This window comes from Dama dama, chromosome 5, assembly GCF_033118175.1.
Source record: "Dama dama isolate Ldn47 chromosome 5, ASM3311817v1, whole genome shotgun sequence".
NCBI lineage: Eukaryota > Metazoa > Chordata > Mammalia > Artiodactyla > Cervidae > Dama > Dama dama.
This window is the reverse complement of record NC_083685.1, coordinates 60479175-60497148: the sequence shown is the minus strand read 5'-3', so window position 1 is coordinate 60497148 and position 17974 is coordinate 60479175. Positions and strand designations below refer to the sequence as shown.

Genomic DNA, 17974 nt, shown 5'->3' with positions numbered 1-17974 from the left:
ACCAGGTGTAAAACAGACAGCTATCAGGAGGCTGCTGCAGGGCACGGCGGTGGGGGGGGTGGGGGCTCAGCCCAGTGCCCTGTGATGACCTAGAGGGTGGGATGGGGGTGTGGTGGGAGGGTGGTCCAGAAGGGTGGGGATTCATATAGACATAGAGTTGATTCACTTCATTGCACATCAGAAACCAACACAACATTGTAAAGCAACTATATCCCAATTAAAAAAAGAAAGAAAAAAAAGAGGTCATGATAGATCAACATATAGTCCAAAGGCTGTGGAGACAGAGTTCTCCCTCAGCAACAGCTAGCCAGCCTCTGAATTCCAATGATCGCAGGACTGTGAAGACCCATCCCTGCCTTTCTTTAGTCTCCTACTTCCTGCTTCACATCTCTCCCTCGGGCCCACCCCCCTCCCCTCCCTGCCCCCACCATCAGCTGCATCCAGCAGTAAGGTAACCTTGCAAAGTAAGCAGCCTGGGGGCAATTGCTTCTTTTCCATACTCTAGGGTGTGTGTGCAACAGGCTTAATTGTTTCCCTCTTGTCTGACTCTTTGTGACCCTATGGATCTATGGATCATAGCCCTCCAGGATTCTCTGTCCATGGGATTCTCTAGGCAAGAATGCTGGAGTGGGTAGCTATGCCCTCCTCCAGGGCATCTGCCTCACCAGGGATCAAACCTGCATCTCTTATGTCCCCTGCATTGGCAGGTGGATTCTTTACCACTAGCGCCATATCTGGTTCTGAAAGAGTAGTTCCTAGAGCAGCACCAGCAGCATCTACCCGGGAACTTGTTAGAAATAGAAATTCTCAGGTTCCACCCCATACCTACTGAACAGGAAACTCTAAGCATGGGGCCTAGTAAACTTTTAACAGACTCTCGCAGTGATTCAGATGCATGATAAATCTTAAGAATCACTGTTCTAGCCAAGAGAATTCTTAGAAGTCTGAAGCCCTTGAAGACCTCAGGTTAAAGCTCTGATTCTTGAGGGACCTCAAAACCCCTTTGTAGTGTAAGAAAGATCTTGAATCCTCAGAAGAATCAACTCTGAGTTTTCTATGACAAAACTCTGGAGGTACACATTTAACACTTTTGGGGAGCACTTGCCATGTCCAGGTGCTGTGTTAAGTTCATATCCACTTATGGTATCAGTTGTCTCTTGTTACAAATGAGGAAACTAAATTTAGAAAGACTAAGTAATTTGCCCTGAGTCATATGGTTAGTAAGCGATGGAGCCAGCAAAGCCATGCAAGTGGATTTTACTGTACTGTTTGATTTGCTGTATCTGTGAAAAGGGGTAATGAAACACAGCTCCAGGCTGAAAGTCACTGATTAGACTTTTCATTCAAGGAGATTGAGGCTCAGAGCTCTTGCTTTTACCTTGGGCTTTTTGAATTATCTGTAGAAGTTAGTGTTTGCTTTAATTTCTCACTGAAGGTGAGAAATGGTTGTGATTAATAATCTTGACTTCCTTACTGGATCCCTAGTTTGTTTATTAACATACTATTAGTTGTATTCTAGGAGTATAATCACATGATACCATGGAAGTAACATAAAACAGATAAAAGATATGTGTATATGATCTTACAGTTTGTTCCTTGGCAGTTTTTATTGAATTACAACAATATTTGTTTACAAATAAAGGTAATTAAAAAAATTTTATTTTCAACAAAACTTCAGTTCATATATTCAAATTAGAAATAAAGCCATGTAATTTATGAAAGAATGGAGTAGTAGCATATATTGATGTAGTTATAAAAATAATTTTCCTGGATTTTTTTCTTTTGAGATAGATAATTATTCTGAAAATATGTACTTCTTAAAAATCAAAACAACATAAAAGTTACATATATAAATGTATTAGAAGAATCCCAAGACTTTACTTAGGTGCTTACTTGATCCTTTATATAAGCTAGCAATCTGTACTGGCAAAAGTGGCATTGTAAGTGTACACAGTTTGACTAAGAGGACATGGTTCTACCACATTTATAGTGAAGGTCATTAAAAAGCTTTTTTTTTTTTTTTAAAGTGATGAACTAGCTTAAATTTCCAAATACTTTGATAAAATGTTAAAGTCTAGCTATAATTAGCACTAAGCACTTCAAAATAGATTGTGGTTTAAATATTAATAACTGATGTGACCTGTACCTTCCATATAAAAGATGTTGATACATGTTTCATTTCTGCACATGGGTATTTAGTGTCCAAAACGTATGCACTAGGAAAACCATGTCATGCTCTGTGAAAAACGATCAACACTGAAAGATTTGCATCTGGCAGGGGTTTGTGCAGGGCAAGTAGAAAGGGTATCTACTTCAGTTTTTATGATGACTGCATGTTTTGTTGAAGAAAAGTCCTACCAAGCAAGGAAGAGGTAGTGAACTGGTACCCCCACAAGGATTAGGAAAAAAAAAAAAAAAAACGCAATATAATAAAAATATCATTTGATCTAAGAATGCCTTCATTCCCCACCATGCCAGCTAGATGAAGTGGAAATACTCAGCTGCCTTAGTTGGGACAAACTCAAAACATGGATTAGGTCCTCGAAATGAGCAGATGACCTCTGGATAGGATGATTCAGTAGGCTGCTTTAATAATGTACCATGACTTCCCTTAGAACAGAAACCACTCAGTTTCGGGAGACTGCAGGTGAAAGGGAAATCTGACACTTGCAGAGCTTGGTTTTAGTTTGCTTTGTAATACATTACCCACAGCAAATTTACCTCTATCTTTAGAAATAAAGATGACATCTGTCATGAAGCCTCTTACATTTTTTTCTATCTGCTATTTCCAGTGTCATATATCTGACATGTGATAACCTCCCTTTATAAACTCAAATGTTGGGGACAAGATTTTATTCATTTCAGGTGCCCACATGGCTATTCTTGACCTACTTGCAAATACATGACAAGATCCATTGCACATTCTCTTATACTGAGGTTTCTGTTTCTGACTCTGAACACACCTTTCAAGCCTAAAATCATCTTTATTATACGTACCTAAGCATCAGAAAATTAAATCTTAAAAATCCACTCGGCTTCATTTTAAGTAGATACCTTTCTGCGTGCCGTTGAGGCATTAACATTTTACGTCACAAGAAAGCATCTTTTTTGGTTTGGTTTTCAGAGCTAAACACTTAAATCTTGAAGCATTTTGTTTCTTTGCAAACATCTTTGTTAGAATTTTTTTTCTTAAAGTGTTGATCAAAATGTTGTCTTAGTTGTTACTGACAGCTGTTAAAATGCTGCTAAAAATACAGCGCCGACTACTGAAAAGCTAACTGCTCCTGTGAAGTCCTAATGAGAAATTCTAAATGAGTTTTTCATCAAGTTCAGCAGAGACTCTTCTTTCCCACCTCCTGACCCACTGTATTGTTTCACTTTTCTGTGGTTGTTATTGCCCATAATATCAGAAAAGCAGCCGGATGCATAATTCTAATGAGCTCACAAACCAGGCAGTTATTTATGTAAGATTAGCACAGTTATTTAAAGGTGATGAATTTCCTGCACTAAACCAAGAAAAAGAGGAGAGAAGGAATTGCAAATATCTTTATTTTTATTAAAATACACGGCTCTGAGTCCCCCTCCCCTTTTCAACCACTGTACATTATTTCTAAATTTAGAACATCAGTGTAGGCACAGTGCAATCTGATTTGCCTCTAATAATGTTGCACACTAATTGTGATGCATGTTCTGTTTGGTGCTCTGTCAGCTCAAAATCTGGTCATCGAGATGGATGAGGTTTGTGTGTTTTCTGTTTAAAATGACTGCAAATGAAATTAAGGTAGACAGATGAATAGTTAGGTAAACAAATATGGAAATTAATGAGTAAGCAAAGCTAATAAAAATATTCCAAGTAGTCCAGAAACTTGAATTGGGTCTATTTTGGGTATTAACAAACTCTGATATGTTTTGTATTTCTCTTCTGGTCCACAATTTCTTGTTTGCTTGCAATGTTTATAAACTGTAACATGTGTGTTTTTCAATAAACAAAGAAGAAATTCTATTTTATATTATTCCCCTATTCATCTTTTCTCTGCAACACCGCCCGCCCTAGCCCCGCCTTTCTCTCTCTGACTCTGTCTTTCTCAACTCTTCCTAACAGCTGGTAAGAGACAGGGGGAAAAAAAACTTAGCTTTTTTGAAAGAAAAAAAAAAAAGTGCCAGCATGACTAGGCTTATAAATGAAGTTATCTATGTCCAAATGCTTAGCCTTTAACTTTTTAAAATTATTGAATACAATTAAATTATATGCTACTTAACGGGCTTTACTTTCCTACCAGTAAATAAAGATCTAAAGGAGATCTAATACATTTCAAAATATATTCATTGGGGGGGGGGATGGTGCTTATCATTTCATGGCTTAAACAACTCCATGCATTTTGGGGTTTTTTTTCTCCCCCCAGTGTCAGCTGTTGGATGAAGTGAGATTTGGATCAGAGATCTAAGGGGTTGTTCTGCTAAAGCTGAAATAAAGAGCAAGGGAGGATTTTTTTCCAACACAAACTTCAATGATATTAGGCTTTGTATCTGAAGTTATATAATAGAGGATGTGATGTCACATATGTAAATTGCAAACGCTGAGTCGGGCACTTTAGGTAGCAAACCTCAGGGAGCTTGACGCTAATGGGTTGAGGGAGGGAAGTGTTCTGTGAAAGGAGACTGAACAACTGTCAGAAGGGAAGCGAACTGATGCTTGCTTCAAGGTTTCAGGCTATTTGGCAGCTCTAAGTAGTCTCCAATAATTTGGAGATGAAGTTAAGGTCCTTTTCTGTGTTTTTACTTTCTTAATATTTATTTTTTTCTTAAAAACACATTTCTATCCTTTTGCAAAGAAAAATATATCTAAACGGTTCAAAAGAACAAAGTTTGTTATGAGCTTAAAAATCAGCAAGTAATGACATTTCCTAGATGTACATTTTCAAAGTTGATAGGACTCTTTATTAACAAGCATTGGAACCAAGAGTATTCCAAATAACCAAAAAACCCTGCATCTCCATCTTTGGTGGAGGCTATCAGAGACATCACTTGCGGGGCGATTCCCGGTAACACCAGTGCCACCTTCTCGCCAAAGATTTTATCTTGGGGCTGTTTTCCTTCTAGGGTGGCACAAGACCACCTCTTACAGCCAGCAAAAGAAAATAATTGTTCAAAAGTTTGGGCAAATACTCAAATATCCAAAAATAAAGTTTTGCCTAATATTAATGGCAAGATCCCCTAATATCTCTGTTGAAGGATAAGAGAAATTGATATACGTGGGCATATGGATGTCCCCATATACGATTCTGGTGTGCAACAGTTTCAAAAGAATATATGTAAATGCTTAAAAACTCAATCTCAGTTTTATAATACCAAACTGCTTTAAAGCATGAAAGATTACAATCTGAGATTGGACAGAAGGAAAACGCAGGAAGAAATCATCTAGATTTCTAAAATGTTGCAGTTACAATAACCCCACATTACATCAGAATCTGCTCCCTGATAAGTTGTCCATAATAAAATTACTGATTAAAATAGTGGAGGAGCACCTAGGTAAAGAAAGTTTAAGGAAAATCATTTTGTAAAGGGGAAAGGAATAATGAAATGCCAGATTTATCAATTTTGTAAACTGAACTTACATTATAAAGATTACCTTAAAGGAGGGTTCGTTTTCTCTACATTTCATTAGGAAAAATTTCAAACCCACAAAAAACCCATTACCTAGATTCTACTAGTATATAATGCCTTAATCACATTAACTATCTATCCTTCTGTCCATTTTATCAATTCATGAGTGTCAATCCATCCTATTTTTGATGCAGTTCAGAATTCTTTTTTTTTTTTTCAGTCAGCATACTTGTACGTGGTGGTTCTTTTGAAAGTTCATTGAATATTTATGATGCTAATTAGTTTCTTGATTTCACCTAAACATAATACCTTAAGAATTTCACCTTCCCTATACCTAAGGAAACAAGCAAAAGGTTGTTCGCCACGGGCCAAATGCCACTGTAAGAACGGGGGAGTGCCGGCAGTGTGTGGGTGACGCCGCAGTGGGCAGCTAGCGGCTGGGGCCCTGGGCCTGCGGGGCTGCGACGGTTTTAACAGGGCAGTCCTGCGTTTAACGCGGTGGAAAGGGACCTAAGCAACTTCCCCAGTTCCTTAGGAAGAAGACGGGGACGGCGCCCAGCAGAGGGCAGGGGGAAGGAGTCAATAAAACCTGTAGGAAAAGGAGTGTAAAAGCCGGGACAGGGACCAGAGTGGTCAGTTTCTGGAGTTTAACTGAGTCATAAACGTCCAGAACAGGGGTCGTGATATCCACAGTGCGTCCCCCCCTACACAAAATCTTCCACTAAGGCTAAGTGTAACGCTGAGATATTAGAGTCTGGGGCTGAAGCGTCCCTCCCACACGTGAGAGCTCGTGGACACGCGCGCGCGCGCACACACACGCACACACATTTGTCCTAATGGGGGTGATCTGTGTGCTTTGCAGGGGGGCGGAGGTGTGGGACTTGGGGAGAATCCAGAGCCGGGAGGCGCAGGCGGCTCCGCAAGGCAGCCGGAGCCAGAGGCTCCCGGGATCGCGGGTCGCAGCTCCCTCCCCCGCGCCGCGCCGCGCCGCGCCGCACCGCGCTCCGGGGCGCCGCCGGCCGCCCTCCCGGCTGGGTCGCCCCCCTTTCCCGTTAGCGTCTGCGTAGGTGTCCGCCGGAGCGGCGGGAGGGCGCGGGGGCGCGCGGGGCGGCGCGGGGGCGCGCGGGGCTCGGCGCGCGGCTGGGGGAGGGGGCCTGGCGCTCGTCCCCGTCCTCGCCTCGCTCCGCCGAGCGGGCGGCGCTGGCCCGGGCGCTGTCAGAGCGAGGGGACCGGCGGCGGCTGCCGCTGCTCGCCAGTCTTCCCCGCGCGCAGACACCCGGTCCTTCCTCGGCGTTCCCCCCCCCCCACGGTGGGGGTGGGGCAGAGACGCGGCGAGCCCGAGGGAGAAGGGGGGTGGGCAGCGGAGGAACAGGAAAAGAAACTTTTCCCTCCCGCCCCCCGCGCATGGTCCCTAGCCCGCGTCTCCCCTCCCGGCGGCTGGGAACTGCACCTGAGGCCCGGGGCGCGAGGTCAGGGCTGGACTTTGGGGAGTCGTGGGGAGGGGTGTGGGGTGACGTGCACTGGGGTTGCGTTTGCCATCGGCCTCCCCGCAGCCAGTGGCCAGGGTGGGGCGGGGGCCACGGGCGCCCCCGGCCCGGTTTCCCACCAGACGGTGGCCGGACGCTCGGCTGCCTGCTCCTGCTGCGGAGGGTGTGACCCGGGGAGGGGGCCGCGTTAGAGGGCTCCCCCTGCGGCCACCCCCCTCAAAACACACACTCACACGCTCTGCCGCCCGAGCTGTCACCGGTCACCCCAGGCCTGGGGAGGGGGCGCGGAGAGCCCGCTGCGGGGCGGCCGGCGCAGGGTCAACCCGCACAACTTCCCGGCTCCCAGGGCAGCCGCCGCCGCCGCCGCCGCCGCCGCCGCCCGGGAGACCGGCAGCCCCAAGAGAGGGCCCGCCGCCTAAGGCCCGGCCGCCGCCGCTGCTGGGGGCGGGCGGGCGCCCGCGTCCCCCTCTGCGCGATTTGGCGCCGCCGCCTCGTCTCCTCCTGCCGGGTAACAACACTACGGCTCTATTGCTCTACCCACCGTCAGTAGGACGACTGCCGGGAGTCTCTTCCTCTCCATCCTTACCGCCGATCTGCTAGTATTGGACTTGCTGGCGGCGGCGGCGGCGGGAGCCTGGTTGCCCCCACACAACGCCCGCCCCGCGCCCCAGCCTCCCCACCATGTCCTAGAAAAGGTGAGTGTACAGCGACAGTCACTGGGCGCTGACAGCGGCGGGAGGGGTCCGCGGAGCGCAGGGCGGCCCCGGGAAGGCAGGTTCCGCGCAGAGGGCGCGGGTTGGCGAGCCGAGGTGGGCTGCGGGCAGGAGATGAGGTTCCCACTCGGCCGCCTCCGGGCAAGGTTGTTGGGCGGCTGGCGAGCAATCGTGGCGGCCGGTCCCTGCAAGATTTTAACCTAGATTTTGCAAGAAACTGAGATCCAGGGCAAGACTGGCCCTCCGTAAAGGTGGTAAAAACTTAGTAAAAGAGACACGTCCATTCCTTTAATAATGAATAATTTGGCAGCGCAGGCGGAGCCGTCTTCTCGGGTGCGCGGGCGCTAGGTCCAGGACTCCCCTCCTTCCTGCCCACCGTCTGCGCTCGGGCCCGGCAGCTATCGATGCCCGGCTACTTGCTTGGCCCGCAGAGCGCGCAGGACCTCGGGCCCCGCGGGAAAGTTGGGAGACTTGCGGGGACTCCCGGCTGCGGGGGCGCCGGGAGCCGCTCAGAACCCGGGACTGCCGAGCACAGGAGTCGGGGGTCGCAACGAGTTCTTGTGCGCCGCCGCCGCCTCTCCCGCAACCAGGGAGTTCCCTACCTGGAGCGACTGAGACTTCGAGTCTTCCTGGGTTCGGGGTCTGGAATCCCGAAGCTTAATTAACTGTACGAGAGGAGGGGCCTTTGGGCACAGGGTGAACTCCCTCCCCCCCCCACTTCCGAGTTTGGCTGGTGCGGGGCACGGGTGAGGCGGGAGGACGCACAGCTGCTGCCGCCGCCGCCGCCGGGCTGCGGGTCGCCAAGGGCCCGGGGACCAGATTTAGGTGTGTACGTCACCGGTGCTGACTTGGGGCCAGTCAGGAATATAAAACGGAGCCTCATACTCCGAGCCTCAATGTCCTTAGAAATCAAAGTTAAGAAGCCCATCCTTTTGCTTAGTAACTACAGCCCTGGGGCGGGCGGGAGGAGAGTCGAGGTGGAGGCGGTTGGAGGGAAACCGAAATTTCTTGCAGACGCTTGATCCTTAGAAAACAGTTTTGTTTCCTTCCCCGCTCCTGTTTGTTTCTCCCAATGATGTGCACCCCTTCCCACCCATTATTAAAAAGTGACTATCCTGGATGGTCAGCTTTCTTTCAAATTGAACTACTGGAAAAATCCAATACGAAAGCAATACATACAGCCACAAAATTATACGGAAGGGGTGCTGCAGGTCTTGACCCAGCCAGAGGTGTAGGGGTGGGGAGGGGGGTGGGAGAGAGGCCGTGTTTAAAGGGCTTTGGCTGCACTGAAATCACTCGCTTTCCGCGCACGGTTAAAACAAGGAAATTCAAATCGAGTGGGAACGTGATCCTCTTGCTTGCTGGCAGCGGACGCTGCGGCTGCTGTGTTGAAAGGTAACTCGGGAGACTGACGAGAGGGGCGGGGAACGAACCTCGGGGGTCGGGAGAAGCCCACTGAGGGTCCCTCCCTGCGCGCGGACGCTGTGGGCGGTGCCTGGGCCAGGGCTGCCGCTCACCTGGCGCTGCAGGTGGAGAGCATCAGGGAGGACACCTTGACTGGCTTTCTAAACACCGACTTCTTCAGCGTCCCCAGACTTTTCGCGTCTTTCCAGACATCCTGGGGTAGGCCAGGAGGAGAGCCAGGTGGGCGTGCGCAAGTTTGGGGTAGTGGAGCGAGGGGAGTGGGGGGGCAGCGTGTCGTGGGTACCTAGTGGCGCAGCCGCTGCCCTGCACCCCGAGCGGCCTCCGCTTCTGCGGCTTTAAGGGAGCTGCCGAGTCCAGGCTGTGTCGCAGCAACTTTGTATCAGTCATGTCGTCCTCCTGGTGACTGACAGCCTGGATTGTCCAATGAGAAGCCCGCCTGACCCGTGCAGCGTGGAGCCTTGCTTCCCCCCGGGCCAATGGAAAGGGCCCAAGGGGGCGGGATAGCAACCTGAACTTTTTATCTGGACATGTGACCCGCTTTTAAAAGGGCCGGCCCCGAAGCTGGCCCACTCCCCCTCCGGGCTTTCGCCCGCCCTCTCTGTCTCTCTCCCTCCCAGCTTCGCCCGCCCTAGCCCTAGCCCTGCCCCTGCCCCCTCCTCTCCACCCCTCCGCGCCCGGGGTGTCATTGGACGGGTGAGACGCAAGCCAACTTCAGGCTGCTCCGAGGAAACCCGTGCAGTCACCTGGGTGCAAGAGCATTGCTGCCTCGGGCTCTCCCGCTGCAGGGAGAGCTGCACTCGCTGGCCTGGATGTGGTTGGATTTAGGGGGGCTCCGCAGCAGGGGTGTCGTGGCGTTGGCGAGCGCTGCAACAGGTAGACGCGGAGAGACGGACCCCGGCCGAGGCAGGTGTGTAGGGGTGCGCGGCTGGGCGCCGCTTGCCCGGCTCTGCGTGTGGCCGCGGCGCGGGAGCGTGCACTTTGCAGGCAGAAGTGGCTGCGTAATCCGGAGGCACTGTCAGTAGGGTGCTGTGTGCTTGTTGTTTTGTTTTGGTTTTCCACTTTCCCCCCTTTGGCCGCCAGAGGACTATTTTGGGAAAGTTTGGCCACTTTGGATGAATGCCCTCTAACGAGCAGCTTTCTACCGCCTTTGGCAGTGGGAGGTCTGTCACCCTTCTCTTTCCCCAAAGATGAATTTCGGATCGTTTGTCTTGTACAGTTTTTAAAGGACATTTGAATAGTATTTCTTTCCTCTATAAATTGCGGAAGCTCCCAAATCTCAGCCAGAGGTGTAGCGGAAAAAAGGGCAGTTGAAGGAGATACAAATCCCGACAGATTCTGTAGGAAAGGGGCTCTGGAAATTCGTGCATTTCCCGTGCCTTAGGATTCACGAAACTCCTGAAAGAGATTATGCTTTCTGTGGCATCAGTTCGAATTCTAAAGGCAGGAGAGAAAGGATGAAGCTTCTTTTGGTGACATCCGTGCCCTGCTACTGAATTTAGGTGCACAGCTTTTCCTAATGAATTTTAGACGACCAGGTTTAAATCGTAATGGTTTATGGCACCAAAAGGTTTAAGGATTTATTATAACATAGAAGTTAGGAAAACTGATACCTGACAAGTTTGGAAACCACTGAATTTCAAATGCAGTAAATTGCATTTTAATATTTGAATTGGCATTTCTCTAGGTGCTGTTATTGATGATATTTACATAGTAATGCTAGCAGCATTCTCCACCTGTGAAGTTCTGGGAAGTTTTCATTTTAGATTTGACTTCATGACAGGCTATCATGGAAATGCTTGAGGAAAGAAGTTTTTTAAAATATTAAAAGGGGAGCTTTTTCCTTTAAGGGAGAAATAGTTTAGTTTGGGGCTTTTGGAACGATCAGGTGGCTCAGTGAATTAGGTGAGTGAATAGAAATCAGGTGTGTTCAGTTCTAACTGGTTCTCTGGCTCTCTTAGGTGACCTTGGGCTGATTTCTATCATTTATCTCATCTGTTAAAACAAGGAACATGGTTATAGTTAAGTAATGGGGATGACAGCAAAAGAGTTACAAACTGAACTTTTACAACTATGCAACCAATACAAATTATAAAATTCTTAAGGTTCTATCTTGAGGATGTAATATTATAGTCGGATAACTATAGAAAATGATGCATTTGAAATGGAACTGTGTTTGGGAGGTTGTAAAAGTGAAAGTATTTTCAGATAAAATATAAATTTGCAAGATTCTTTGTTAATATTCCTGAAACAAACAAAAAAACTACTTCCTTATGGGAAATGGCAATTTAACAGAGTCTGTAAAATATAAAAATTTAAAGTCAGGTTTTCCCTTTGCAAAAATAGTGTTTAAGAGCATATGTATGACAAGGTAGAACTGTCAATATTTTTCCTTACTTTCCCTATGTGAAAGTTCCTTCATTTTAAGAGGGGAGACATTTGCCTGAAAATTAAGGGATCTTAATGGTTTTTGTCTTTGCCCCAAGGGGAGTATATGTTATAGTTTCCATTGTAAGGGAGACAAGCCTGATTTTATGTAAGTAGATTTGTATATCAGTATCTGTTTAATCTTATACTTTAGTAGCAAAAACCTTACCTTTACATAGAACTTTATTAAGTTCTATGAGGATCATATTCATCAACTAATATTTTCAGTATTCACTAGTGATTGACTGAAAATCTGCTCAAGCCATGGTCGGTATGCCAGTTTCAAAAAGACAACCTGGATTTCCTGGACGACATGGGAAATAACTTCCTAACTGATCCATTTGTTTTATAGAGAAGATCAGTTAAGATAATATAGGACAGAATAGCATGGAAACTTACACACTATCATATGTAACATAGATAGTGGAAATTTGCTGTGTGCCTTAGGGAACTCAAACCAGGGCTTGTGACAACCTAGAGGAGTGGGATGGAGTGGAAAGTGGGTGGGAAGTTCAGGAGGGAGGGAATATATGTATACTTATGGCTGATTCATGTTGATGTATGGCAGAAACCAACACAATATTGTAAAGCACTTATCTTTCAATTAAAAATAAATACTTTTTTTACAAAAAAGAAAGGAAAAGATAATAGGGAGAATTCAGCATAAAATATTTCAATAATCATATTTAAAAAAAAAAAAAGCCTGATCCTTAAAAATATTTCCAGTGGAAGCCATGCAGGTGCTAGATATCTTCCATTCTTTCCTATTGGTTGCCAACCTTTATATTCTTTGTTGAGAGGTGTATTAGGTTGCCAGATCAAAATGTCTTAAAGCTAATGTAGATTTCAGCAAAGCCTTTGCAAATTCTCTAATGATAGCCTTGTCAATAATGTGGTGAAATGCAGGCTGGTTTGTGTTATTGTCAAGAGAGTTCAGGGCTAGCCAAACAGGACTTGGAAAGTTGTGATCAGCTGCGTGATGTTAGCTGATAAGGTACTTCCTTGTAGAATGCTTTAAGATGGTTCTTGCCTGTCTGTGCTCACGTAAATGTTCTCTTCAAATCTTCATATAGCCTTATGTATCTAAGACACGGCTCCTGGTTTGAGGCACAGTGATGAAAAGTGTCCCTCAGCATATTAGTAGGTGTTGTGTGGGGGAAAAAAAAAAAGGTGCAGTGGCCAAATTATTTAGGGAACTCTGAATTAAAAAGGAAACAGGTTTCTGTACCTTAGAACTTCCAAGAGTTTTAGCACGTGAATTTTCACCATGAAGCTCCAAAAAAGGCAGTGAGTGATCATCCTTTCCTAAAGACAGTTTGGAGAAAGAATTTTTGGAGTGGAGTCTGGATGACGATGATCCTTCAGACTCAAGGCAGATGGTCCTGTTGTCTGGGAGACTGTACGTGTGGGAGTGGGGAGGGGTGAACTCGTGGAGACCTTTGGTAAGGGTGCCAAGGCAGGGGTGATTTCTGGGCATTTGAATAGATGGTGGTGCAATTCACCAAGAAAGGGAATGTGGGTTTAGGAATAAGATTGGGGTATGGGGGGATGATACACAGAAGGTGCTCAGTTTTAAACAGGAGTAGACATATTTCTTGTGGTTTGATGAATTTGGGACTGAAGTATCTATCTATACCTTATCTATACTGTTCCAGTTTGGTATGGGGAAGGCTGAATATTCTCTGAAGTAGAAGCAGCACATATTTACTGGTATTTTTCAACCCATGGCTATTACTAAATGGTTTTTCAGTAAGGTACAAAAGGCCAATATTAGCTGTTTTGGTCCCGTTTCACTATATTCAGTTCTTGGCTTTCATCCACAGTAATTTTTCCTGCCGAAATTATCAGACTACCTCTTCAACTTCATAACTTGTCTTACTTTCCACTGTTTTGTGATTAGGAATTTATAGAATAATGTTCTTTAAGTAAAATCATGCTAAATAATTGGGAGATTTTAATGTTCACAAGTTATTGGGTATTGATTATTTTATAATAGTTTAACATTTTTTTATTTGCACTGTGCTGTCATCTTGGGGTGCAGTGGTAAAGTTGATAAAGTTTCCTCCTCCTGGGAATTTAAAAGTCTAGTGTAGAATACAGAAAAGTAAGAAGTAATTATGATCTTCAGACAATTTGGGCATTAAATTTTGCCAGAGAGCCCTGTGATATCTGATGCCAATTTATTTAGTAGAGTCATTATATTATTTTTTCCATTTTAATAGAATTTCTGGAGCAAAAAAGTCTTCCTAGTCTCTTTTTAATGAGAAGAAGGTAGGGTGGATGAAGATTGTGAGTGGGAGAGGGGGGGAAAGGACTGAGAAGTCTAAAGTAATATCTGTGTTCAGCACTGCAGAAACTGCAGCTTTTAGGTCAGGACCTTTATTTGGGTCAGAGATTGTTTATACACCTGAAAGGATTTGAAAAATGCATACTTAAAGATTTTAAGAGTTCTATGCATGAAAATGCACAAATAAAATTTTATTGAGTGAATTAATTTTCTTTGAGAGATGTTTCTTTAGAGTGGTGCTTCTCAAGCCAGGGGTGATTTTGCCCCCCCCCCCCCCCACACACACCCCCTAGGGGCTTTTGGCAAGTCTGGAGGCATTTGGGGCTGTCACAGCGGGGCAGGAGGAATGCTCCTGACATCTAGTGGGTAGGGGTCAGGGATGTGGCTGGACATCTTACAGTACACAGGAGAGATCTCAGCAAAGCATTATCAGGCCCCCAGCAGTGCCATGGTTGAGAGACCTTGGTGTAGACATCTCGGATCAAATTCCAGCTCTGCTGTGTGGCTTCTACCTCGGTTTTCCCGGCTGTATCATTTGGGACAGTACTTCTGCCAATCTTGTAGGGTAATTTATAAGGGTATGTACATTAATATCTGTGAAAGGCTTGTAATAGGTCATTGAACCATATCATGCATAAGAATTATATAAACACAGCCTGTTATGATTATCTATGGAATAAATTTATAGAGCGAGCCAGTAGATAAGACAGTATGTCTAAAACAATCCTGGGGACTCCTTGAGGATGGGAATTGAGCCTGTTTTGTTTATCACTGTAGATTCAGTGGCTAATTGTAGGCCCAGGATGCAACACACACTTGCCGAATATTTGTTGAGTGAATGAACACATAAATTGTCAGGACCCATCTCAGACTTTTGCCATTAACTGTTGAGAATGAATCTGGCTGTCTGGAGTCTTGTCAGCAGAGCTACCACTAGGTCAGGCCGCATGTCAGAGTCCTTGCCAGGACTGAAATACAGACTAGAGTCCTGACATCTCAACTTGTCATTCAGCCTCTTTGAGTTATGGACTAGCTTAATTAATCAGGATATATGACTCTTCACTGTTCAGAATTGACATTAAATTATCTTCACCAAAATCTATTTGACGAAAATCTTACTGTTTTGAAAATAATCCTCAAGTTATCTGGCCTCTGATCATTCAGGGGATGACTTTACATTGGGAAATGGTAATGTTAATTACATTTCCACATTGTTTTTTAATCAAGTCACATATTAGCTATGGAAAGCAGCTTTCATATTCTGGAAAGACTCCAAAGACTTTGGCATTAGATTTAGTTTTAAACCTGACTTTGTCACTTACTGTGTCTTTGACCTTGGGCAAGTGGCCCACTTGGTTAAACCCTCAGTTTCCTCTCTGGCTGCATCAGGAGTCCCCAGGATTACTTTGCATATTAAATAAGTTAACATTTATAAATATTCTTCATAAACTCTACAGGCTGTATTATAGCAAAGATGTTTTATATGTAAAATTTCCTCCAAACTCCAAAGGCTGTAGTATAGCAAAGATGTTACTTAGATGCAAAATAGTTTTATTGCTTGCTCTATTATAGCAAAGATGTTGCTTTTATTTAGATGGGAAATAGTTTTATTGCTTCTTATATATATTCTGGCTTCTGGACAAATTATAGTCAGGACTCTGTTGTATCAGCACCTAAAAAGGTAATAACTTGAGTATAACTGGAAGTATTGCTTGTCATCAGTAGAATATGTACTTATAGCTCAGTCAGTACAATTTCAGAATGTCTTTTAGAGCAACCTTGCTATCCACGACTCTAATTCGATTTTTTTTATACAAATTTTTATGTTAGCTATGGAGACCAAAGGCTACCACAGTCTCCCTGAAGGTCTAGAAATGGAAAGACGGTGGGGTCAAATTTCTCAGCCTGCAGAGCGTCCTGCCCTGGGACCCGTACCCGCGGAGCAGCCTGATGAGAGTAACTACATGGAGATTGTCAACGTGAGCTGTGTCTCCGGTGCTATTCCAAACAGCAGTACTCAAGGAAGCAGCAAAGAAAAACACGAACTACTCCCTTGCCTCCAGCAAGACAACATTCGGTCCGGGATTTTACCATCTGATATAAAAACCGAGCTGGAATCAAAAGAACTTTCGGCCACGGTGGCCGAGTCCATGGGCTTGTACATGGATTCCGTGAGAGAGGCCGACTACGCCTATGATCAGCAGAACCCCCAGGGAGGCGGGAGTCCAGCAAAGATGTATCAGAACGTCGAACAGCTTGTGAAATTTTACAGAGAGAATGGCCACCGTCCTTCCACGCTGGGGGGTGCGAGCAGGCCCTTGCGGTCCTTCCTGCCCGACTCTGGGGGCTCTGTTAATGGCGGGGTCACGCGCAACGTGGTGAAGAGCCCCATCCTGGGGCACGAGAAGGGCCCGGCGGTTTGCAGCCCTCTGACCCTGTCATCCTCGGGTTGCAGCCCCGCCAGCATCAGCTGTGTGTCCTCCACTTCAGCCAGCTTCGGTGGTTTCCCTGTGCACAGCCCCATCGCCCAGGGCACCCCTCTGCCATGTTCCCCCAATGTGGAGACGCGGGGCTCCAGGTCTCACAGCCCAGCGCATGCCAGCAACGTGGGCTCACCTCTCTCCAGCCCATTGAGTAGCATGAAATCCCCGATTTCCAGCCCCCCAAGTCACTGCAGTGTGAAGTCTCCGGTCTCCAGTCCTAATAACGTCACTCTGCGATCCTGCGTATCCAGCCCTGCAAACATCAACAACTCAAGGTGCTCCGTTTCCAGCCCTTCCAACACAAACAACAGATCCACCCTGTCCAGCCCAGCCGCTAGTACTGTGGGGTCTATCTGTAGCCCCGGAAGCACCGCCTTCAGCTACACCACTTCGGGCACCCCAGTGGGGTCCAGTGCAGCCCGAGATGTGGTTCCCAGTCCAGACACCCAGGAGAAAGGTGCTCAAGAGGTCCCCTTTCCTAAGACTGAGGAGACAGAGAACGCCATCTCCCATGGTGTGGCTGGCCAGCTTAACATCGTCCAGTACATAAAGCCGGAGCCAGACGGAGCCTTCAGCAGCTCATGTCTGGGAGGAAACAGCAAAATAAATTCTGATTCCCCCTTCTCAGTACCAATAAAACAAGAGTCAACCAAGCATTCATGTTCCGGCACCTCTTTTAAAGGGAATCCAGCAATCAACCCCTTTCCATTCATGGATGGCTCATACTTTTCCTTTATGGATGATAAAGACTATTATTCTCTATCAGGAATTTTAGGACCACCTGTGCCGGGCTTCGATGGTAACTGTGAAGGCAGTGGGTTCCCCATGGGGATAAAACAAGAACCGGATGATGGGAGCTTCTACCCAGAGGCCAGCATCCCTCCATCTGCCATCGTTGGCGTGAATTCAGGTGGACAGTCCTTTCACTATAGGATTGGTGCTCAAGGTACAATATCTTTATCACGATCAGCTAGAGACCAATCTTTCCAACACCTGAGTTCCTTCCCTCCGGTCAATACCTTGGTGGAGTCGTGGAAATCACACAGTGACCTGTCATCGAGAAGAAGTGATGGATATCCAGTCCTAGAATACATTCCAGAAAACGTATCAAGGTAAGTCGGCCTTTTTCTCCAGTTTTGGAAAACCATGGCTGTGTAAAATGCTGAAGGTTAGTGTTATCTTTGCTGTTGATAAATTAAAACACATTTCAGTGTCCTGTTTGATTTTTTCCTTTTCAGCATGGTCATTCTACGCTTACCCTTTCGCTTGTTGGTATGTTTGAAATCTCTTATTGTTGAGTCGCTAAGTTGTATCTGATTCTCTGCTACCCCATGGACTGCAGCACTCCCGGCTTCCCTGTCCTTCATTATAGAGAAACCAAAAATTTTGAGTCTCAAATGTTTACATCGACTTGGAAGAAGCACATGTACATGTTGTACATAGGTCTTCTTCCCCTTCTGCATTGCCACCTGTAGGTGTTTAAGATAACTTTGTTTCCTAATGCCTGTGTGCTTTAGCAGACTAGTGGTAGGGTTTTTTTTTTTTTTTTTT

The 17974-nt window shown here is 46.0% G+C and overlaps 1 protein-coding gene and 1 long non-coding RNA gene across 6 annotated transcripts in view; one reads left to right on the top strand and one right to left on the bottom strand.

Annotated features, from left to right (window-relative positions):
• LOC133056763 (uncharacterized) overlaps positions 1-7771 on the bottom strand; it is a 64380-nt gene extending 56609 nt beyond the window's left edge. For both annotated transcript variants that reach the window (XR_009692906.1, XR_009692907.1), the window contains exon 1: positions 7633-7771. This is a non-coding gene — a long non-coding RNA (uncharacterized LOC133056763). The remainder of the gene's footprint in view (positions 1-7632) is intronic.
• The window catches only part of NR3C2 (nuclear receptor subfamily 3 group C member 2), a 419668-nt gene continuing 409333 nt past the window's right edge, over positions 7640-17974 (top strand). For 2 of the 4 annotated variants that reach the window (XM_061142472.1, XM_061142469.1), the window contains exons 1-2: positions 9912-10136; positions 15771-17535. In XM_061142472.1, coding sequence (XP_060998455.1) covers positions 15773-17535 — 1763 coding nt within the window. In that variant the 5' untranslated portion in view covers positions 9912-10136; positions 15771-15772. Of the gene's footprint in view, positions 7787-8561; positions 8630-9911; positions 10137-15770; positions 17536-17974 lie in introns of those variants that run through there. The other 2 variants (XM_061142470.1, XM_061142471.1) reach the window with 2 other exon arrangements.